This window comes from Cheilinus undulatus, linkage group 16, assembly GCF_018320785.1.
Source record: "Cheilinus undulatus linkage group 16, ASM1832078v1, whole genome shotgun sequence".
NCBI classification, from domain to species: domain Eukaryota; kingdom Metazoa; phylum Chordata; class Actinopteri; order Labriformes; family Labridae; genus Cheilinus; species Cheilinus undulatus.
In genome coordinates, this window is record NC_054880.1 from 24895370 (window position 1) to 24916738 (window position 21369).

The window sequence follows — 21369 nt, forward strand, 5'->3', positions numbered from 1 at the left end:
CTACTCCATATCATTTAATTATTCATCTCAGTTTCTCACAGGCAGTTTTTAAAATATTTTATCCCAAGAGTCATGGCTGTATGAGAATTTATAGCACCTGAAAAAATACTTCCTAGAGAGAAGAGGATGAGTGCAACTTAGAGTCAAAAATGTCTAAAAAAATGTATCAAAGCAGGACGGATAAACACAGTAACAAAATGAACGAATGACTTCAGGTTATTAGTGGGTAAATAAACCGGCAACAAGAGTAAATGATAGAGATGGCAGTCAGAAAGTGAAGATACAAGGTATCCTCTGATGTCATTAAAAATCTTTCAGAAAAGTTTATGCTTTTCGACTCCAATGAGTCTTCATCAGGGATTTTTAAAATATGGTGGGGGGGTTCACTGAGACACTGAGTCACTTAGCCATGTCCCACCAACAAAATCCATATAATTCATCTCAATTTCTCATGGGAAAAAATTTAAACCCAAGATTCATGGATCCATGAGATTTTCATGCACCTGGAAAAACTACTTCCTGTTTCATGGCGAACAAAAATATGTCATGGCATTCGCGTTCCATGTAGTGTTTGTAAAACCTTCTAAAGGGGAGTAAGGTTAATTTCTTAGGATATGCCTTGTCATATTCAAGTGCAATTCAGTCAACCAGCAGCAGTTACTTTGTCTTGCCACGAGTTGGCTCTGTGAATTTTTAAAATGTTCAGATTCTCATGTCTTTGGGTTAATACTCTTATTCGGCACATGTAGACTTGTTCCGATTAGACGAAGAACCGCGGAGACACAACTGTGCAAATTTTGATGGTAAGGCATTTGTGGTCTAAGTGAGGGTATCTCACCCTGGGGTTAACCTTGCAAAGCAGATGGATACACCCATTTCCTTGTTTTTCACTGGCAAATCCATCTTGCAAAGCTCCCATCTGAACGGTTTAGGCCCAGTTAGAAAGTGACAGGACCAATCAGTGACAAGGGGCAGTACTTTCAGGCACAGCAGAGTCGTGATGTAAACAAGCAAGATTTGTAAAACAAATCCATCTGGCAGGTCATGTTATGCTGGGGTAGGTTCAGAGGAAAAGTAATACATTATAGAACACAGCTGTGCTGCCCAGTATTACCACTGGAAGTCTGGGAGGTTAAGCCTCCCTCTGTCATATAGTAATAGCGTATAGCAATGTAAGACGTAACCTGTGACGTCTATTGTTCCAGATAAAGTTTAAGCACACTTTCTTTAGTTTAGCAACGTAACAGGTGGGCAGAGGTAAAGGTAAGTTTTGGAACAGGTACAGCAGTTTAGGAAGGACCACCATTTTAAGTATATTAATTCTTACAATCAGAGAAATTGGCATGGTAGACCATCTTTCAACTGATTTATCAATTGCTTCTAAATTAGGATCCTAATTAATTTGGACATTTTCTTCCATATCAGGAATTATATTTGCACCCAAGTAAGTGAAATTATCTGTTAAATTGAAATTAGAAGTAAAAGTTGCAGGATTACGTCTTTCCTTTTCATTCCATAGCAACAGTGAGGATTTTGGGCTATTAACTTTGTACCCAGAAAACAGGCCAAAGGTCTGAATTTCCTCTCATAAGGCTGGGATGGAGTTTGAGAGGTTTGTGAGAAACAAAATAATATCATCTGCAAATAAAGCTATACGTTGATCTAGTTGTCCCAACCTGATACCTGATATGTTTTGATGTGTTCTAACTGCCATTGCAAAAGGCTGAATGGCTAAGGTGAATAAGAGGGGTGATAGGGGACAACATCACATATTTATACTCTGCAAATATTAAAAAGCTGAAAGAACAAACATCCAACCCATTTGTGTTAAATATGATTGATGTTTGGTATAGCATTAAAAAACTATTAGGGGACAGCTCCTCAATATCTTGCTTTAATCCAATCTGGGGTAATGGCAATTTTGAACCAGATAAAAAGGACCAGGGTTTTCATCTCTGGTCAAATAAAGGTCTAAATAAAATTGGTGATCTACTTCTTGGTGAGAATTTAATGTCATTTGAACAGCTACGTCTAAAATATGACCTTTCAAACCGCCTCTTTTACAAATACTTACAGGTAAGAAGCTTTACTGCTGCTTCTTGTATCAGCTACTGACTCTTCCTCCTCTAAATGAATTGGAACAACTTTTTTCTGAGAAAAAAGGCGGTATTTCAGCATTTTCTAAGTCATCTGAATCCAGTATTGATCAACTGGAGTCTTGGAAAATAGGCATTCAGGAGGATATTTCCTTGTATGACTGGAGTGCAGTTTGCATTGAGGCACAAAATCAAACTGCAAATACAAGACTGAGGCTGTTACAACACAACTGGCTAATGCGATCATACATCACACCAGCAAGGTAACATAAATTTAATAACAACATTCCAGGCAGTTGTTTAAATGTGGATGATATAAAGGCACACTTTTCCACTGTCTATGGGAGTGTAAGGAAATTGCAGATTTCTGGTGTGAAATTTCACAAATAATTGAAGAAATGATACATATTAAGCTACCTCTTCATCCTCAGCTGTTTATTTTGGGGTTGTATCCAGCCAACCTAGTCATACCAAGAAATTAAAAAAAAAAAATCCTTATAAATATGTGGTCGCGTCAAGCAAAACGTTTGATAGCTCTTTGATGGAAGAACACTCAGAGACCACAGCTGAGGGAAATGAGTGGCTGTTACTCTGTGGAGAAACTAACTTATATTTTGAAAAGGAAAGATGAATGTTATGAAGAAATTTGGGGACCTTTCCCCCGACTGTTGGGCAATGTTAAAGTGTTACAAATATTGTAAAGGGATAATGCTGGGAACATAAGCAGGATTTGTTTTACTCTTTAGGTAAAATATACATGAGCATTGCCTTAACCAAAGATAGACTGTTTGTTGTTTCATAATGCTCTAAAAACTATTGAGAAGCTTTTGTCATTTTTTATGTCTTACTGCAAAGTTCAGTTATTTTCAAAAGGGGCTTTGTCTTGTTTTTTTTTTTTTTTTTTTTTTTTTACCTTTATTAGTTTATTCATTTTCCCTAACCCTAACCCTAACCCTAACTCTAACCCTCACTTTTTTAAATGTTATGTTTGGATAATAATGGTCTTGTCTTGTGTTTATGTTGATTACTGAAGATAAAGATCGAAATGACAAAAAAAAAAAAAAAAAAAAAAAAGACTAAAGGGCCATGTTTTTGTTTTTTGCTCCACTGAGGTCACACCCTCTGAAGGAAACAGATTTTTTTGTTCAGTGTTGATTTAACATTATTAAGCTTCATTGATATAAATTTGTATCTTGTATCAAATTAATATCTCGCATTGACTTGAAACAGCAGCTTGTTTTGTAAACAATGGCATTTCCTGTCACCACTAGGAGGTGCTATGTATTGTCCAAAATATTACCACACAAATGTGTTCAGGTCTGGACCCTCTACACACTTGAAAAAATGCAATCAGATTGGACCATGCACAGCCGAGACACAAACAACTTCCTGTTCCTTTACAAAAAGAATGCAAATTTGAGGGCCAGGCCCTTTGAGTTTAGTACACCAGCCAACCTACTTTCTACTATGACAGTCTCTACAATAAGTGACCTAGATTTACGGGGAATTAGATGAACCCTCAAGTTCGCAAGGAAGCCCCTCAAAATGGGCAAAAATACCCAAATTTTTTTGTGGCAGATTTCCTTTTATTAAATTTTAAATTTAACTTTAGCTAGATTGATGCAAAGAGAACAGAGAACAACAACAGAGCAACCACACAAACAGGAAGTAACAAAATATGGTCGCAATATACGTCAGCACGTTAGCTGCATTGGTGGATGGGGATGTGAGGGGGAGCAAACTGAAGCCAGAAACAGCAAATTTGGTACTTTATACAAAAACTATACATATTAATGATGTCATGCTTCCAGTTTCGACCCAGTATACCCATGAAGTCCTCTGACAGGTATGAATGACGATGGAGCAACAGAGGGCTTTGAAAATTGAGACACAGACAGACGGGCAGGCAGCTCTCCAATTATGGTAGTAAGATACTCCTCCAGGCACCACTGCATAAGTCTAGTGACACACCAATTGTGTTGAACCATAATGTAGACAATATGATCTTTTTTTTTTGGATAACTGAAAAAGACATCTGGTTGAATGCTCAGAGTTGTTTATTGAATTATTTTCCAATAAATCAGAAATGTATGTGGATGATGGTGAAGTGACAGTCAGCATCACTATTCCATTAAGCGTCCATCTCCTCGATGTCCATGGCACAGATAAAGGCGCTATGGACATTGCAGGGGGCGTCGTTGACTGGTTGACCCACTGTTAACGATAAGCACAGCAAACATTTTTTTTTTAAAGAAACACTGCTGTTTTATAAGTGAATCAAAATGATATCCACTGCAAGAAAGAATTCATGTAGGTGCACACATTACTGATAATTTAAAAAAAGTTTGCCACATTCATCGAGTGATTTCTCAAACATCACAGACAGAACAAGCTGATTTGTACCTTCGTTGTGCAGTTGCATGCAGCCTTCACTTCCTCCTAAGTTATTTGGCTCTCCTTTGCCCCAGGGCTCATAGTCAAAAGGAGAGCCATCGCTGTTATGCCAACAACCCTCCTAAAAGAGCAAAGCAAGTTTAGCTATTGAGTACCACACACAAAGCAATCCAACGCTTCTTTATCCACTCACCTCAACTTTGTCGTAGCCTCCGAGCCAAACTTTAGTCCTCATACCAGTTGCAGCTGCTACTATGTCTCTGACAATTTTGACATCAGCAGCACTGTGAAGTGACATGAGGTTCCCTCTTTCATGCACACATTGGGTCTAACAAGGGCACACATGGTAATAGGGATGAAGTTAAACTGTAAGTCTAAAGCTGTCATGAAAATATCAGAGTGTGAATACCTCAGCTTTACACCAGGTCTTTGGTGTATTGTGGAACTTGAGACAGCGTTCTCCATACCGAGCCCAGCCATCAGGGCAGCGCTCACAGCACTTCCCTACAACACAAACATCACATTAGACAGATTTTATCAGTAACCCTTTGGTTATAAACAGATGATGCTACATGATCTACACACAGAACTAAGAGTCCCCTGGCATTATCTATCTATCTATCTATCTATCTATCTATCTATCTATCTATCTATCTATCTATCTATCTATCTATCTATCTAATATAAATATGAGAGAGAGATAAAGAGAGAGAGAAAGAGATAGAACAAGAAGGTGCTGTTTGACCTAGGTCTGTCTGGCTCTACTCTTTAAAGTCTCTATAAAGTGATTTAAAAAAAATCTGATTGCCATACAATCAAGTTCTATGGCAGGCCTCTGTGTTATGAACCACTGGGCCAAATTGCAGTCCTGAAAAACATCCCTAAGCTTATAAAATCAATCTTCAGAATTATGAAAAATGAGGCAGTAATATCTGCTCAAGGATGTTGTGGGTGTGTCGGTTGAACCAGCTGAAGCCACGCCCACTCACAACAAATACAGTCCTCTAAGATATTGAAAATTACTGCTGATCCAAGATCAGCTGCCTGGCTCTGTGCATGAATTAAAAAGTGACATCAGAGGAACATGGCCACCATGGGAATATGGTGCATTCATCTTAAGACTGGCTGCAACTTCAACCATTTGCCTCCATAATGGAATAAGAATAAAGAATGAAATACCAACCTTTTTTTCTACACTTTGCCTGTGAATAAAAAGAAGACATCATTACACATTTTAGGAATGCTCATAAGATGAAAATAATGTTCAAGTCATTATCTTAAATACAGTTTACCTAAAAAAAACCTAATCACTGGCTTGGATGTTTTACCCTATAATTTGGCTTTTTTGACAAAAAAAAAAAAAAAAAAAAAAAAAAAAAGAAAAAACCCTCTTCAGTGACAAAGTGAAAACCAATTTCTACAAAGTAATGTCAAGTGAAAAAAATATGCAGTAGGTAACTGCATAAATATTAACCCCCTTAAAGGGATTGACCTAATTCAATGATGCTTCTCAGCAGCTGGCCTCTGAAGGCGTGTAAAGGTAGAGGTTAACATGAATGTGGCAAAATATAGGAATTACAGCCTAGACCTCAATCCAGTAGAAAAATTGCGACTTGATTTGAAATGGGCTGTTCAAGCCTAATCCCTGTGCAACCTGACAGAGCTTGAGAAGTTTCACAAAGAAGAATGGAGTGAAATTGCAGTGTCCTGATGTGCAATCCTGACTGAGACCTATCGACACAGACTCAGTGCTGTGATGGCAGCCAAAGGTGCATCTTCTAAATACTGGCTTGAAGGGGCAAGTTATTCATACAGTCATTTACTTTGACATTAATGGGGTTTTATGTTGTTTTTTTTGTTGTCAAAAAAGCCAAATAATATTGACCATAAATAATTTATAAAATTAATAAAATGGTAAAACATCAAAGAGGATGAATTATTTTTAAGAGCACTGTAATAACAATTAAAAAGACTTTTCAGGAATTTTGGACCCTTCAGGAATGATATTGAGTATTCAGATTATATGGAAAAAATATACATACGTGTTTGCTGATTCTATATATGTAAAAGGTTTGTTAAAAAAAAAGAGCTGTCAAATGGACTAGTGTGTAGCCAGTGTAATATGGTCCAGGTGGACAATAAAGCAAAGAGATTTCTGTTCTTTGCTACGCTTTTACTTTGGAATTTATGCTGGCTAAAGATATTTTGAAAGGAAGTGGAACTTTGTTTGTTTTCTTAAGATGTATTTCAGGCTTTTATGCCATTATTTATTAAGAAAGACAGTGAATAGGGTCTGAAACAGGACTTGACATGCAGGTAAACCATAGGTCAAACTTGAACCCATGTACATGGGGCGTGATCAAGGGCCAGGCAATCTGTTTCCCACAGGAAGGTAAGCTTAACTATGCACAAAAATATCTTTCAGATGTTAAAGTAAAGCTTAATATATGACATTAAGTTCAAAAAAGGTAAATGTTTGATATCGTGGTGCAGATTAGGGATGAAAATTATTAGAAATATTATATGATTTGAGATACTTCTGCAGTCTTTAAACTCAGGAGGTGCAATGACTCTTTAAGTCAAAGATCCATTTCAAGTTCAAATTAAATTTCAATAATATGCAGAAGAGATTTCCTGGTTTTTATACACAAGAATATATTATCTTTATTTGTGCAGAAATCGCCCAAAAAAAAAAAAAAAAAAAAAAAAAAACTCACTGATCATGTTTTTCTCTTTCAACAATTATTTAATGTGTTTTAAATCAAAAAGGGAGTAATGATGTGAAGATTGTCACTCTTTAACACCACAAATGATACTGAAATTGCAGAATAAAATCAATAACCACAATGAAAAGTAAAAGTAGTGACACAGTACTGGATTAGGATATAAATCAAAATGACTTTTTATCATAGGTAAACCCTGATCTTAAATAAACACCTTAAATACACCAGCCGTTGTATTTACATTAGTCAGCAGCTTCAGCACACAGCATGAGCGGCACATTAAACTTACGTTTGCTTCCAGAAACAGTCCACTGCTCAGGCAGAGGAAGACAACAAGCTGAAGAGTCAACCCCATCTGTTTGAAAATCAAAAATATGCAAATTATAACATTACTCAATTGTATTTCTTCCTCAAAACAGCCATGTTTATCTGTCTTTTCAGGATTATTTGAACAAATAATAAAGAGAAGTTTCTGAAGATGCTGTCCTCATTTTTCTCTTCACTGTGGGGATGGTTTTCTGAAATGAAATGTTTGAATACAAACCATAGTGGTTGAGATTTTGTGTTTTTTCCCCCAAATTTTTGAATTTTTCTGTAGATAAATCCGTTGTTATTATGTGAAGAGAATCAAAATCAAAAATTATAAAATACAAGAAAAATAATTTGATTTAAAGGAGAATCCAAATGTTACCTTGATGAGATGATCAGACGAGTTCAGACGGAGCAGATTTCCATCGTCTCAGAGGTAAACCCTTCTTTTATATCTTCTACTGATGGGGGAGGTTGACTTGTTTACATATAAGGTAATCTTAGGACAATATTGAATTAACTCTGACCTAGCAGCCTTGAGTAAATGTCTGGTTTTTCCCAGGATATTTAGCACAATGATGTACTTCAGTATGGCATAACACAAACACCATACAAAAAAGTGTGGTGGTATAAAGTATGGTGATCCCCTTAGGGTCCCCAGGGGAAAGAGAGGGACTGTAGAAAAAAAAAGTTACATGTTGATATAAAGTCACTACTTCATTCAGCAGCTTTCTCAAAATCAATGAAACAACAGCTAACAAAATGCTGTGCAGGGTTGACAAATTATTGTATTAGCCAGGACAGTTGAGCTACAGTTCCTACAAAAAGTATTCACCCTCTTGGATGTTTTTCCCTTTTTTAGATTTTATAAATCAATCATGGTCATTATACAGTAATTTGGATTTTTTTTTTGACAAAAACATATAAAAAATCATAAAACTACAAAAGCACTCGGAGAGCACAGACCTCCATCATTAGCCCTATCTCCTAATAGTAAAGAATCCTTTAAAAAAACTAACAAACAAACTAACAAACAAACTAACAAACCCTGCCGATCACATAATCTCCTTGGCAAAGGTAAAAACCCCTTTAATGTCATAGTGAAAACATACAGTGTTTCTGCAAAGTAATTTCACTTAGATAGAAATGTAATGTAAAATAAGTGACTGTATAAACACTTAGCCTCTTCAAGTCGGTATTGAGTTGATGCACCTTTGGCTGCAATGACAGCATTGAGTCTGTGTGGATAGGTCTCAGTTAGGCTTGCACATCTGGAAACTGCAATTTCACTCCATTCTTCTTTACTCTTCTTTGCAAACCTTTTCAAGCTCTGTCAGGTTGCACAGAGATCAGGCAGCCCTCTTAGAGTCCAGCCACAAATTCTCTATTTGATTGATGTCTGGGCTTTGACTTAGACACTCATATTTGCCCTGTTGTCTTAAAACTAGTGCTGTTAATCGATTGAAAAAATGTATCAAGTTAATCACATCCCTATGCTGTGATTTAATCACAGCATTTCTTAGTTTAAGTAATTTTTAGATTTTTAAACTTTCTTATTATCAAGTGTTTATTTTCATTATTTTAACTTTATGTACAGCACTTTGAAAGCACTTTTTACTAAAAAAAAATGTGTGGTTATTATTATTATTTTATGTAAATTAACATTTAAAATACTACCATTTACTTGCATTTTTGTTTGAGATAAATTGGTACAAGTATGGTGTTTAAATGAAAAAATATTAAACAGACTACAGTTTTTAAACTTACTTGTGGTTTGTAAATCAGAGTGTCTTAATTCACTGAGCAATAATATTTATAAACTGCAAACAAGCCCAGAAGACAAACACATCAGGTACAAAATAACTTCTGCTGTAAAGTGAATGATCAGGTGTGTTGTTACACCGAGGTAGCTGAGGTTGCTGACTGATGTCCAGTGGTCTCTTGTCAATGAAATAAATGTAGCTTGTGCCAGCTGCTCCACTTTAGTTGCCTTTTTAGCTGTCATACGGTTCACGGATTCTTGTGACAGTAGTATTCGTAGGTGGTCTGTGGTACGGGTCATCCGAGGCAAACCTGATGATGTCTTGAAGCCCCTTGTCTTCAATAATATCGATGGTCTGCAGTCTCTGGCGACCCATTATCGATCACGTTAGTTAGCTTAGGTGTTGTCATTATGGGGACAAATCCAGGTCTGCTGGACTGTGCCAGTGTAGCTTGACATTATGGCTTGATCCCGTGTTGTTGTTAGTGTCTTTGCTAACATTAGCAACATTAGCTATTATGGCTTGATCCCGTGTTGTTGTTGTTAGCATCTTTGCTAACATTAGTAACATTAGCTCTCATGGCTTGATCCCGTGTTGTTGTTAGTGTCTTTGCTAACATTAGTAACATTAGATGCGTTTTGTCCGGAGGTGGTACTTCAGACTCGTGCTTCAGCTCATCATAGCAGTATGTACACACAAATTTTGTTTTATCCAGACTTCCATTAGGCAGCTTTTTTAAATCGAAATTTTTCTTGAAGCAGACCTGCGTCTGTCTCCCCACCAATCACTGCTGGCTGCGTTGACCCACCTTTAACTTTTTCACCCCAGGGATGTAAACATCGTGCAGGATGACTATGGGAGAATGTTGTGGTCAAGCTTAGTCATATGATTTAATTGCGTTATTTTATTTATTTATTTATTTTACGTGTTGAGGTTTTCAGATTAGTCACCAGTGTTAATGCGTTAATATTAACAGGCCTACTTAAAACAATTTCACTGTATGCTTCAGATCATTGTCTTACTGGAAAATAAATCTTCTCCCAAGCTGTAGTTCTCTTGCAGACTGAATAAGATTGTCCTCCAGAATTTTCCTATATTTTACCACATTCATTTTACCCTCTACCTTTGCAAGTCTTCCAGGGGCCAGCTGCTGAGAAGCATCCCCACAGCATGTTGCTGCCACCACCATGCTTTACAGAGAGGATGATGTGTTTGTGGTGTTGTGCAGAGTTTGGTGTCTGCCAAACATAGCATCTTGTCAGATGGTCAAATAGCACAATTTTGGCACCATCAGACCCAAGAACTTTCTTGGGTCTTTCTTGCATTTAACCATGGAGTCTCGAAAAAGTCTTTTGGCGAACTCTAGTCAAGATTTAATTAGTATGAGTTTTCTTCAACAGTGACTTTCTTTTTGCTACTCTCTCATAAAGCTTTGACTGGCAACAGTTGTATGCAGAGTCTCTCCCACTGAAGCCGCTGAAGCTTGTAACTCCTTCAGAGTAGTTACAGGTGTCTGCTTCTTGCATGGTCACTCAGTTTTCAAGGACGGCCTGATCTAGGCAGATTTATACGTCACATAATCCCCCCATTTCTTAATGATGTATTTAACTGAACTCTGGGGGATGTTCAGTACCTTAAATGGTTTTTGTATCCATCCCTTTGCTATATTTTTCAGTAACCATCTCTGAGATGCTTTGAGTGTTCTGTCGTCTTCATGGTGTAATGGTAGCCAAGAATACTGATTAACCAGTGACTGGACCTCCCAGACACAGTCACTTTAGACACATTCACAGCACTTAGGTATCCCTGAGATTAAAGTCAGAATTCTGAGATTAAAGAATTAAAGTCAGAGTTCTGATCTTAAGCTCAGAACACTTTTTTTTTTCTCAGAATTGGGAGAAAAATTTGGATCAAAAGAAACAATCATTAGTCTTGATCCTCTTCTATAAGATTACACAAGAGATAAAAGAAAAGTGCAGAGGAAGGTGATGCAGGTTAGACATAAAATGCATTAAAGATGCACCCTGAGATACTGAAAATTACAGCTTGAAGAGGAAACCCCTAACACGTTTTTGTGTGCCACAGAGGCTAAAACCTTCTCCATCACTACAAGGATGACCATGGGAGAGGAGTGCTCTGACACTGGCTAAAACAATGCATTTAATCTGTGTTAATGATGCATGAGGTCTGTGGCTTAGCAAAGTTTGGGAACTCAAATAAGAAATATGAAACAATTAGGACAGCCAAACACTCCATCATCCATCACCAAACACACAAGTTTTCATCACTTTTTAAGTGCTTTCTTTGTACATGTAGTGTCCTCATTTTTTCCTACACGATCTCTAACTTTGCACTCATGTCAACAGCCGCTGCCTTCCAAGACTGTTGGCATTTTCATGTCTGTCTTTGAGTTAAACTAATGCTCCGCAAACAAAGCTAATGAGTCTTTGTGATGACGAGCCTAATACACTAAAGAGCTAAAACATTGTTTTAACTTTTGAAGACATTTGAAGACCAAAGAAAGAAAAAAAAGTCTTTGCACCTTTCTGCATCTGTGCCTTCAAATATCATGGTCATTGATTCATGTTTGAAGATTTTTTTATTTATTTTTTTTGCAAATCCTGCCTTACAACTTTTTCTCAAACTTTCCTCAAAAGTGCCATTGTTCATCTTCCTTATGTCTCTCTCCTGTTCAGAGTTTCATATTCTCTATATGCAATACATTAATGAAAAAATGTCTTCGAATAGTATGAGCCAATCAGATTTCTTTCAGCTCCACAATGGCATTTGGACATCTGTCTGATAGACCTCCATAGAAAAGTATTAAAATGCTGATTTCCCAGAAGTCTTATTGATTAGAACACATTCTGTTAACAGAGAGTGCAGAAAAGTCTGGTGATTCCATCTCTGACTTCTTCCCAATTGGACCTGTATTGACTGGAAATTGGGACAGGTAATGGGGGCATGCTGACCTTGCTACAACTCCCTCAGATCCTTGTCTACTAGGGCAAACCCTAACGCTGTTCAGCATCTGCTCCTAAATCTGCAAATCGAAGCTTCGTCAAGGAAAAAAATTACAAAAATAAAAAATTTTGTGCCCACCAGAGTGAGCAGGACAAACAGAAATCAGGAGGGCACCATTATTGTTGTAGTTCATGGTCAGGTATGGGATCATGCCAGTTTGGCACTTTGTCTCGTCAACCATGGCCCTGTGCTGCTTTGTCCTCCTGATGGCCATAGTTTAGGCCTACAGCAGGTCCATGCCCCATCTCTCCAAGTATCTTCTCAGCTGACCCATCTACGATGCATGAACCCACCAGGTCTTTGGAATCTAGTATGAGGTGAGCTGGAGCACGCCCAGGAAAGTATGACAAGTGCCCATAGAAGCACAGCTGCTGCTCCCATATCCAGCAACTGACCCTTCCCATCCCTGCTTTCCTAACCATGTCATCATTAGACACACGGTCTGGCCAACATACCCAAAAATGGGCCAAAGAGAAGTCGTTACAAAGGAGACCAGCTCTGGACTCTGTCCATCAGTGTCCAGGCCTCATTGCAGTATAGTAAGACTGGGAGGACCAAGGTCCCAAAGATTCTGACTTTCATCTGCATGCTCAGGTACCATGAATGCCAAATGCCTTGCCGGATCAATGGATTACGCCGCTAAGAGTTGAACTGCTCCACAACTTCAATGCTGTCACCATTCACGGACACAGATGGCAGCATCCAAGGCATTCCTGAATACCTAGATCTTTGTTTTGGCCCAAGAGAGGCTCTTTCCCAACACTTCAGCCTCCTCATCCCCATAAAGTATCTGTTTTCAGAGGAGCTGACCATGTCTGACATTTTAAATGAATTTTTTGCTTCTCTATCAATGCTTTGTACACGTCTATATGAGTGGAAAAGAGTATACCAGCGACTAGAAAGGAGGGTGAAGCTTCTTCACAAAGATCTTCATGTTTCTAAGAGTCTGTAAATTTTTCTTGGGGGCTGGGGCTGTTAAAATATGGGTAGAGCTGAGCTGAAGAAGAGCGTTTTTTTCTGGAGTTTTGTGCATGTGTTTAAACATCATGCTCTGATGCATGTTCTCTCATTCATTGTTTGCGTAGTTAAGAGGAAGGATGAAAGACTGAGGACGTCAACAGAATCAGACTTCTCTCTGAAGAAACACTCTCTATTTGTCAATGTGTCATTGATCCAAAGTACATGATGATGAAGATAATTTGAACCATTAATTAAGCTATCAATATGGTTAGATCATATTAAGGCACGATGAAACATTGGCAAACACACCTTTGATGTTTCTTGTCCTCGCTGCCTTGTTGGCAAAGTTTTCTGATCACAGCTGAGAGAACAGTTTACACAAACTGTTTCTAAAGTGAAATAGAAAATATTCACTTAGTCTCTAATCTCAGCATTTTAAGACTTGATTCTTTGGGGTCACAAATTGATTTCAGGGACATTTTTAAAGTAACAGGAAGTGTTTATAATTGGCTTTACTTCTCTAATGGCTGATGAGTGCCCTGTACTCAAGCACAGTTGTGTTCAAATGTCCCATGGACCATTCTGAAGTCCACATGAATAGTGCCTGTGACCACCTCTTCAAGTGAGCTATGGCACTGAGTACATTTGTGTTCTCACTGATCAAATTAACTGGACTTGGGGTCAAATGTACTCAGGTCTGGGCTCAGTATCCAGAACGTGAAACCACCTTAAGTCGTCAGTGTTGGAGTCCAAGTCAAGTCTTGAGAACCAGGGCAGCACCACATCCAGCGGTGCAAAACTTAAAGAATTCTAAAAAAAGTTACTTAGACGTGCCCCGAGAAGTGATCTTCTGCATCTTCTGCATGAGTAGATCATAGCCATCATTGCTCCCTTGCTAAAATCACCATCATCTACAAACAATTACACAGTTAGCTTACTTGTACTTCTGTATGATGTTTCCCAATCAGGTTTAAGAACAAGTCACAGCACTGAAACTACATCAGTAAAAGTAATCACTGACCTGAAAATCAACAGCGATTCCAACAAAACTACCCAAGGTCAGCCACACACTACATGATTTCAAGCCCAAATTGAGGCAAGATTTGCCTCCCCCAACAATCGTAGGGGTGTATCCTGAGTGGCTGTCACAAAGACTGTTTGTCTGAATAATCCTCATGTGTGGTGTTAACACAGGTGTTTTATTGCTCCAAATCTTCTTGTAGCCTCCCAGTCCCCAAATCTTTGATAACAAACATGCTTGATATTTAAGATTAAAGGTCGTAGTGCCTCCGACAAAGCACCTACGACAACCAATGAAAGCGAGCAGACAGGGTAGCGTCACCAGCTGGATCATAGGTACTTTCACCACTCCCGACCATAACACAACTGTACCTTCATTCCAGCCAGGATTTCATCCTGAGGCTTTCCCTTGTTTTATGATTTTTGCTGCACCTGTAAATCATGCCAGGGCAGCCTGTTGAGGAAGGACAGCAAGAGGGCATCACAGACATTCGTGTTTGTTTTTATTTATTTATTTTTCTGAGGTCATGTCATCAGCCAGTGATCTGACATCCTGGCTGAGGTGTGTTCAGAGGAATAAAGATGAAAAATCTTTTGAAATTGTCCTCATGTCTGTGGTCTCCCATGTTTTTAAAATCTTTTTCAGATTTCAAAATCATGTAGTGTGTGGCCACCCTTAGTAATACTAGACTTAAGTTCTGCATTTGATGCAGTTGATCACAACACCCTACTACACTGACAGGAATATTACTTTGGCCTATCTGGATCTGTCCTTCAGTGGTCCACATCATACCTGAAAGAAAGAACATTCTCTGCATCACTTTCCAGTTTTACATCTGATGATTTTAGCATTCATTGTGAGGTGCCAAAAGGCTCAGTTCTTGGACCACTGCTATTCAGTCTCTGCATGATACCCCTGAGTTTCATTTTACAAAAACACGTCTCTTACCATACCTGATGATACTCTGCCTTATGCTTTCATTCTCCTATTGATCTTCTTTCAGCACATAATCTAGTAAGATGCATTGATGAAATTAGCAGATGGAAGTCCCATAACTAAACAATAACAAAATAAACAAAGACAAAACAGAAATCTTGATAGAAGGCCAACAAAAACAGAGGCAAGACTTCATCTCCATTTCTTCATCATTTCTCCTTCAGCGGTGGCTGCCATCAGGGGTCTGGGCATCCCTGGGAGGGGCAAAAATCTCATGGGGGGCGTGGGACCCTGCTCTGCAGGCCCACCCAAAGATTTGGCTGGTCCCCTGGTAAACCCAGTGAATGGGCCCTCCCCAGTTGTGATTTCTTGATGATGTCAATGCACATGTGTTGTAACAGTAGCATTTGTGCTAGCGTAATCACTGACAGCTAACTCATGTAGGAGCTGAAACTATTGTTACATTTGATGGTATTATTTATTTCAACACTTTTTCCAGTCATGATTACAACATTTTTTTGACACTTTTAACACATTTTTGCAGTTTTTGGCTCATTCTTGCCCTATTTTTTTTTTTTTTTTTTTTTTTTTTTTTTTCACTTTTAAGGCACTCATCCCATTTTGACCCTTTTACCTATCTTTGACACTTTTTGTCATAGTTTCATTTTTTCCCCCTTTTTTGCAAATTTCTGGGTTATCTTATTGCAACTTTGAGCTTATTTAGTTGCCTTTGGTATTTTTACCCATTTTTGTCCCTTTTTGTCCAAATGTGCCACTTTTTTGCTGTTTTTGCCCATTTTTTGCCACCCTTCTCCCATGTCTTGCACTTTATGCTCATATATGTCATTTTTGCCCATTTTAGACTATTTTTCCCATTTTCGCATTGTTTTCTTGTATCTTATTGACAATTTTTGCCACTTCTTTTTGCCAAGTTACCCAATTTTTGCCACTTCTCACCTGTTTTAGCCACTTTTTTGGCCCATTCTTTTGCCCTTTTGCCACATTTAACCCATTCATCCATCCATCTATCCATCCATCCATCTTTTATACCTTTTATCTTGTTGGGGGTCGCGGGGGTGCTGGAGCCTATCCCAGCTGTCATTGGGCGAAAGGTGGGGTACACCCAGGACTGGTTGCAAGTCAATCGCAGGGCTGACATATAGAGACATACAACCAGGCACGTTCACATTCACACCTACGGCCAATTTAGAGTCACCAATTAACCTGATGAGGATGTTTTTGCTGGTGGGAGGAAGCTGGAGTACCCGGAGAGAACCCATGCATGCACAGGGAGAACACGCAAACTCTGCACAGAAAGGCCCTGACTGGGAAGCGAACCATGGTCCTATTACTATTACTACTGTTTTAACCCATTTTTGCCACTTTTTTACCAATTTTGTGTCTTTTAAAATTATTCATAAATGTAATTATATTATATTCTTTTTCAAAAAAAGTTGTCTCAATTTCTTCTACTTTATGCATCCTAAAAATTATGCACATTATGGCCTAGCCATGATGTCTGACATTGCTTTTCTAATTACCTCCAACAAGGAGGTTATTGATCGGCAGGGTTAGTTAGTTAGTTGGTTAGTTAGTTTGTTAGCAACACAACTCAAAAAGGTATGGACGGATTTTAAAGACATTTTTAGGAAATGTCAGAAATGGCGTAAGGAAGAACTGATTAGATTTTGGGAGTGATCCGGATCACCGTCTGGATCCAGGAAATTTTGAAAGGATTCTTTACTTTTGGGAAATAGGGCCAATGGTGGAGGTCTGCGTTCTCCGAGTGCTTTTCTCGTTACTAAGTTTAATTTGCCCATCCACATTGTTTAAATCAGTAATAAAAATATCATTCTATTTCAAGAAAAGGGGTTTACATTTTGTTGTACAATATCATTAATAAATGAAATTCATTTTTTCAGCTTTGATAATATAAATAATATATAACATATAAATAAATAAAAATCAAATATGATATCACAGCTTAACTTTAGAATGGGCCATGATTTTTCTGACCTCCATGGGCCCCCCCATTTGACTGGACCCCAGAAAGCTCTCCACTTTATGGGCGGCCTTGGTGCTCTGACTTTGCCAATTCTAGATGCAAATATATATTTTCTAACCTTGTAAAGCTGACTATATCATATTTGATACAAGATTTTGTGAGACCTCTGTCGAATAACATCATCAACAATTTCCTTAAAAAAAAAAAAACCTTTTGTATACTATCTAATGATTTATATAAAAAATACATCCTAGCACCTGAAAAAGATTTCTGAGCTGAGGTACTTCATGTCACAGTCTGACTCTGAAAAACTGGTTCATGCATTTATATCAAAACATTCTTTGTTAGACTCCCTAAAAAGGCCTGTGGAAAGCTCCAGCTAATCCAAAACACTATGGGCAGAGTGCTAACAGGGACAGAGAAAACCGAACACATATACACCTGTACTATAAATCTTCATTGGCTGAAGAGTTATAAATTCTATTCTGCTTCAGTGCTACGTCACTGTGTCATGAGTTTAAGGTTAACTCTGTGGTTAGTTTACTCTTCATGTTAATGTGTCGACATGTTCTCTCTCCATCTGCCTCGTCTGTCTTCAGATATCATGGGTGTGGTCTGCCTGTGCTGGCATCCTGCTTCAAACATCATTGCAATCTTCTCATCAGACCACATTAAAGCCCCAACTCCTGCAGGTAATGAAGCACAGATCTTCAGATGATCCTCACCTGAACACTTTAATGTCAATGTAGGCCACATTTAATATGATCAGCTGGAAATGGAATCGGTCATGTTTCCAGTACGTGTTTGCCTCCACCATGACTGCCCCTTCTCTCCCATTCTGTTTGTGAATTTCATGGACAGGATTTCGAGGCACAGTTAGGGTCGGAAGGTTTACGGTTTGGGGAGTTCAGAATTTTATTTCTGCTGTTTGTAGATGATGTGGTTCTGTTGGCTTCCTTGGTTGGGGACCTTTAGCAGGCCCTGGGGTGATGGGTTGTGGCTGAGTGCAAAGCGGCTGGTATGAGAAAAAGCACCTCCAGGTGTGAGGCTGTGGTCCTCTACAAGAAAACGACAGATTGCTCCCTCTGAGTGGGGAGTGAGTCATTGCCCCAAGTGAAGCAGTTCAAGTATCTCGGGGTCTTGTTCATGAGAGAGGGTCGACTGGAGCGCGAGATTGATAGGCGGATTGGTGCAGCATCAGCAGTTTTGCAGGTGATGTACCATACTGTTGAGGTGAAGAGGGAGCTGGGCCAGAAGGCAAAACTTTTGATTCACCAGTCGGGCTGTTTTCCAACTTTCACCTGTGGTCATGAACTCTGGGAATCTTAATCTTATTTTTATTTTTTTACATCAATGTTCCTGGGTTCAAGCTGTCAAGAATGAGATTCATCAGGAGGGAGTCTGGGCTCAGCCTTAGAGATAGGGTAAGGAGATAGGACATCTGGAGGGATCTTGAAGTAGAGCCGTGCTCCTTCACATTGAAAGGAACCAGTTTAGGTGGTTCAGGCATCTAACCAGGATGCCTCCTGAGACCCCGGGGCAGACTCAGAACTCACTGGAGGGATTAAACATCCCATCTGGACTGGACTTAAATCCGAGCTGTCCACGCACATGAAGCACGACATTACTGCTGGGCCATCTGTGCCCAAATTTTGAGAACCAGTTGAGAACCACTGTTCTAGAGGGTTTGGAATTCACTATGCTTGTATTTAAATAAAAAGACCAGGACTTTGGGGTTAGTGTACTTGATCCAAGCTCATGAACTCACTTTTAGCTGATGTTGTCCATCAGGGATCATCCTGATTCCTGTAAGACGACCACACAAAATGCATCGTGGTCATATAATGTGCGTGTTTAGAGTGCTTGATTGGGTAAACAGCTGAGGTTTATTTGAAAAAGTTTCATGTGAATTTCCTTCTGGTTGTCTTAAAAGCCTCTGTGGAGGAGGAGTGGCCTCCCCAGGGAGGTGTCCCGTATACACGCTGAGTTGAAAAGCCCCTATAGAGACAGCATGTTGGACTTTAAATGTTGCTGTAGATTCCACATGCTGCACTCATCCTGCATCTTGTTTTAACCACTAAAAGGGCGCAGGAAGAGGCGGGCAGATGGATGAAATTGATCATAAAATATTGATGTGTGAGAACTGGTTTGCCCTGCAGTGTTTTTCATGTAGAGATTGTGTTTCATTTCCTCATTAGGGATCATCACATGAGTCAAATTATGTTTGCGGCCTGCAGCACTCCTTTATCCTGGCTCTTTATTCCACTGTTGATTGTTTTAAGCTGAGCACATTTTACTGTAAAAAAAAAAAAGCACCATCTCATTAGCCTGATGTACAAAGTGGAGCTGCGTCTCCTCTGACTGAGCCTCTTTTTGATCCGCCCTAATGGTGCAAAATTAAATTTGGATGTTGCTTTGGTCGCTGTGGGAAATCTCCTCCTAGGAAAAGGAAACTCAGAGTCAGACAATGCTAAGGAATACTGATCAAGTGTTTTGAAAAAGATAATAAAACGTAGGAAAGGGTCAACATGAAGAAGACTGTCAAACAGGAGAATGAACCGTTTATTAACTGCAAACATATTGATATATTGAAATATAGAATAGAACACACCATAGTTACACCACCAGGGGGCTCTCAGTCAGAACAAAAACATCCAGGAAGGCCATTTTTAATAGCTTTTCTCCTTGGGTCAGTCTACAGAAACACCCTTTATTCTGTCTCACCTTTACTGAAATATTTTACTTCAAAAAAATAACTTTCTCTTGTTTCAACCATTTACATACAGTCATGGACGAAAGTAATTGGCACCCTGTTTTTTTTTTTCCAGAAAATACACCATTTCTCCCAGATATTGTTGCAGTTACAAATATTTAATATACACATGTTCATTTCATTTATGTGCATCAGAAAAACACAAAAATCCGAAGAACAAAGCCAAAATTGACATAATTTTACACAACACTCAAAAAATGGGGCGGACAAAATTATCGGCACTCTTTTAAAACTGTGGGTAAATCATTTAATTTCAAGCATGTGACGCTCATTTAAACTCACCTGTGGTAAGTAACAGGTGCTGGCAATCTAGAAACCACACCTGAAGTTAGAATGTATAAAAGATGACTCAACTTTTATGTTGTGTGCCTGTGTGGAAAAATTGACAAAAGAATGCAATGTAGGATAGTTGGAATGGTGGATAAACATCCTCCGTCAACTTCCACACAGATTCAGGCTGTCCTGCAGGCTCAGTGTCAGCTCGGACCAGCTCTCTGAATGAGATGAAGCTCTATGGCAGGAGACCGAGGAGAACCCCACTGCTGACAAAGAGACATAAAAAAGCCAGACTGGAGTTTGCAAAAATGTACCTGAGTAAGCCTCAATCCTTCTGGGAGAACATTTAGTGGATAGATGAGACTGAGGTAGAGCTTTTTGGAGAAGCATGTCTTTCTACTGTTTACAGAAAATGGAATGAGTGTCACGGATTACGGGGAAAAACTCAAAACGGAGGACCCAAATGCAGATAAAATAGAAAGGTTAATTAAACAAACTAAAGTCCAGGAAAAAGCAACTTACTGAAAACAAAAAATCAGGAATCAAAATCAACTAAACAAAATCCAAAAGAAGCACGAGGAGAGATCATGAGGAGTAGCATGGGCAAAGACATCAACAATTAACCGACACAGACACAGGGAGACACAGAGCTTATATACACAGGGAGTGATTAACAGTGGCAGACAGGTGTGGACAATCAGACACAGGTGAGACTGGTGAAGGATAATCAAAGTGGAGGGAAACTCAGGCAGGAAGCAAAACTGGAATCACACACAAGGGAAGGCAACTACAAAATAAAACAGGAAACATGGGACCTAACACAAGAAGCACACAAGGACTGAAAACTGGACACAAGAAGCTAAACTACAGAAACACTGAAAACACAGGAGGATACAAAGAACCAAGGAGGGAAACTCAAACACAGGGAGTAAAACTAAAATATGAAACAACAAAACAAGAAGCACAGGGAAACCTAACATGAAACAGGGAATCAACTAAACATAAAACACAAGGAGCAAAAACTGAACATGAGACAGGGAAATAAACTAGACATGAAATACATGGAGTACTACACATGAAACACAGGGG

At 38.8% G+C, this 21369-nt stretch overlaps 1 protein-coding gene across 1 annotated transcript; it reads right to left on the reverse strand.

Moving 5' to 3' along the window:
* Nucleotides 1-4227: 4227 nt before the first annotated feature.
* On the reverse strand, nucleotides 4228-9660 carry LOC121523677 (galactose-specific lectin nattectin-like). Its single transcript, XM_041808610.1, has 5 exons — nucleotides 9537-9660; nucleotides 4900-4994; nucleotides 4684-4818; nucleotides 4500-4611; nucleotides 4228-4310 (listed from the first exon to the last, which is right to left on the reverse strand). The coding sequence occupies exons 1-5, from the start codon at nucleotides 9658-9660 to the stop codon at nucleotides 4228-4230; spliced, it is 549 nt and encodes a 182-aa protein (XP_041664544.1).
* Nucleotides 9661-21369: the final 11709 nt, after the last annotated feature.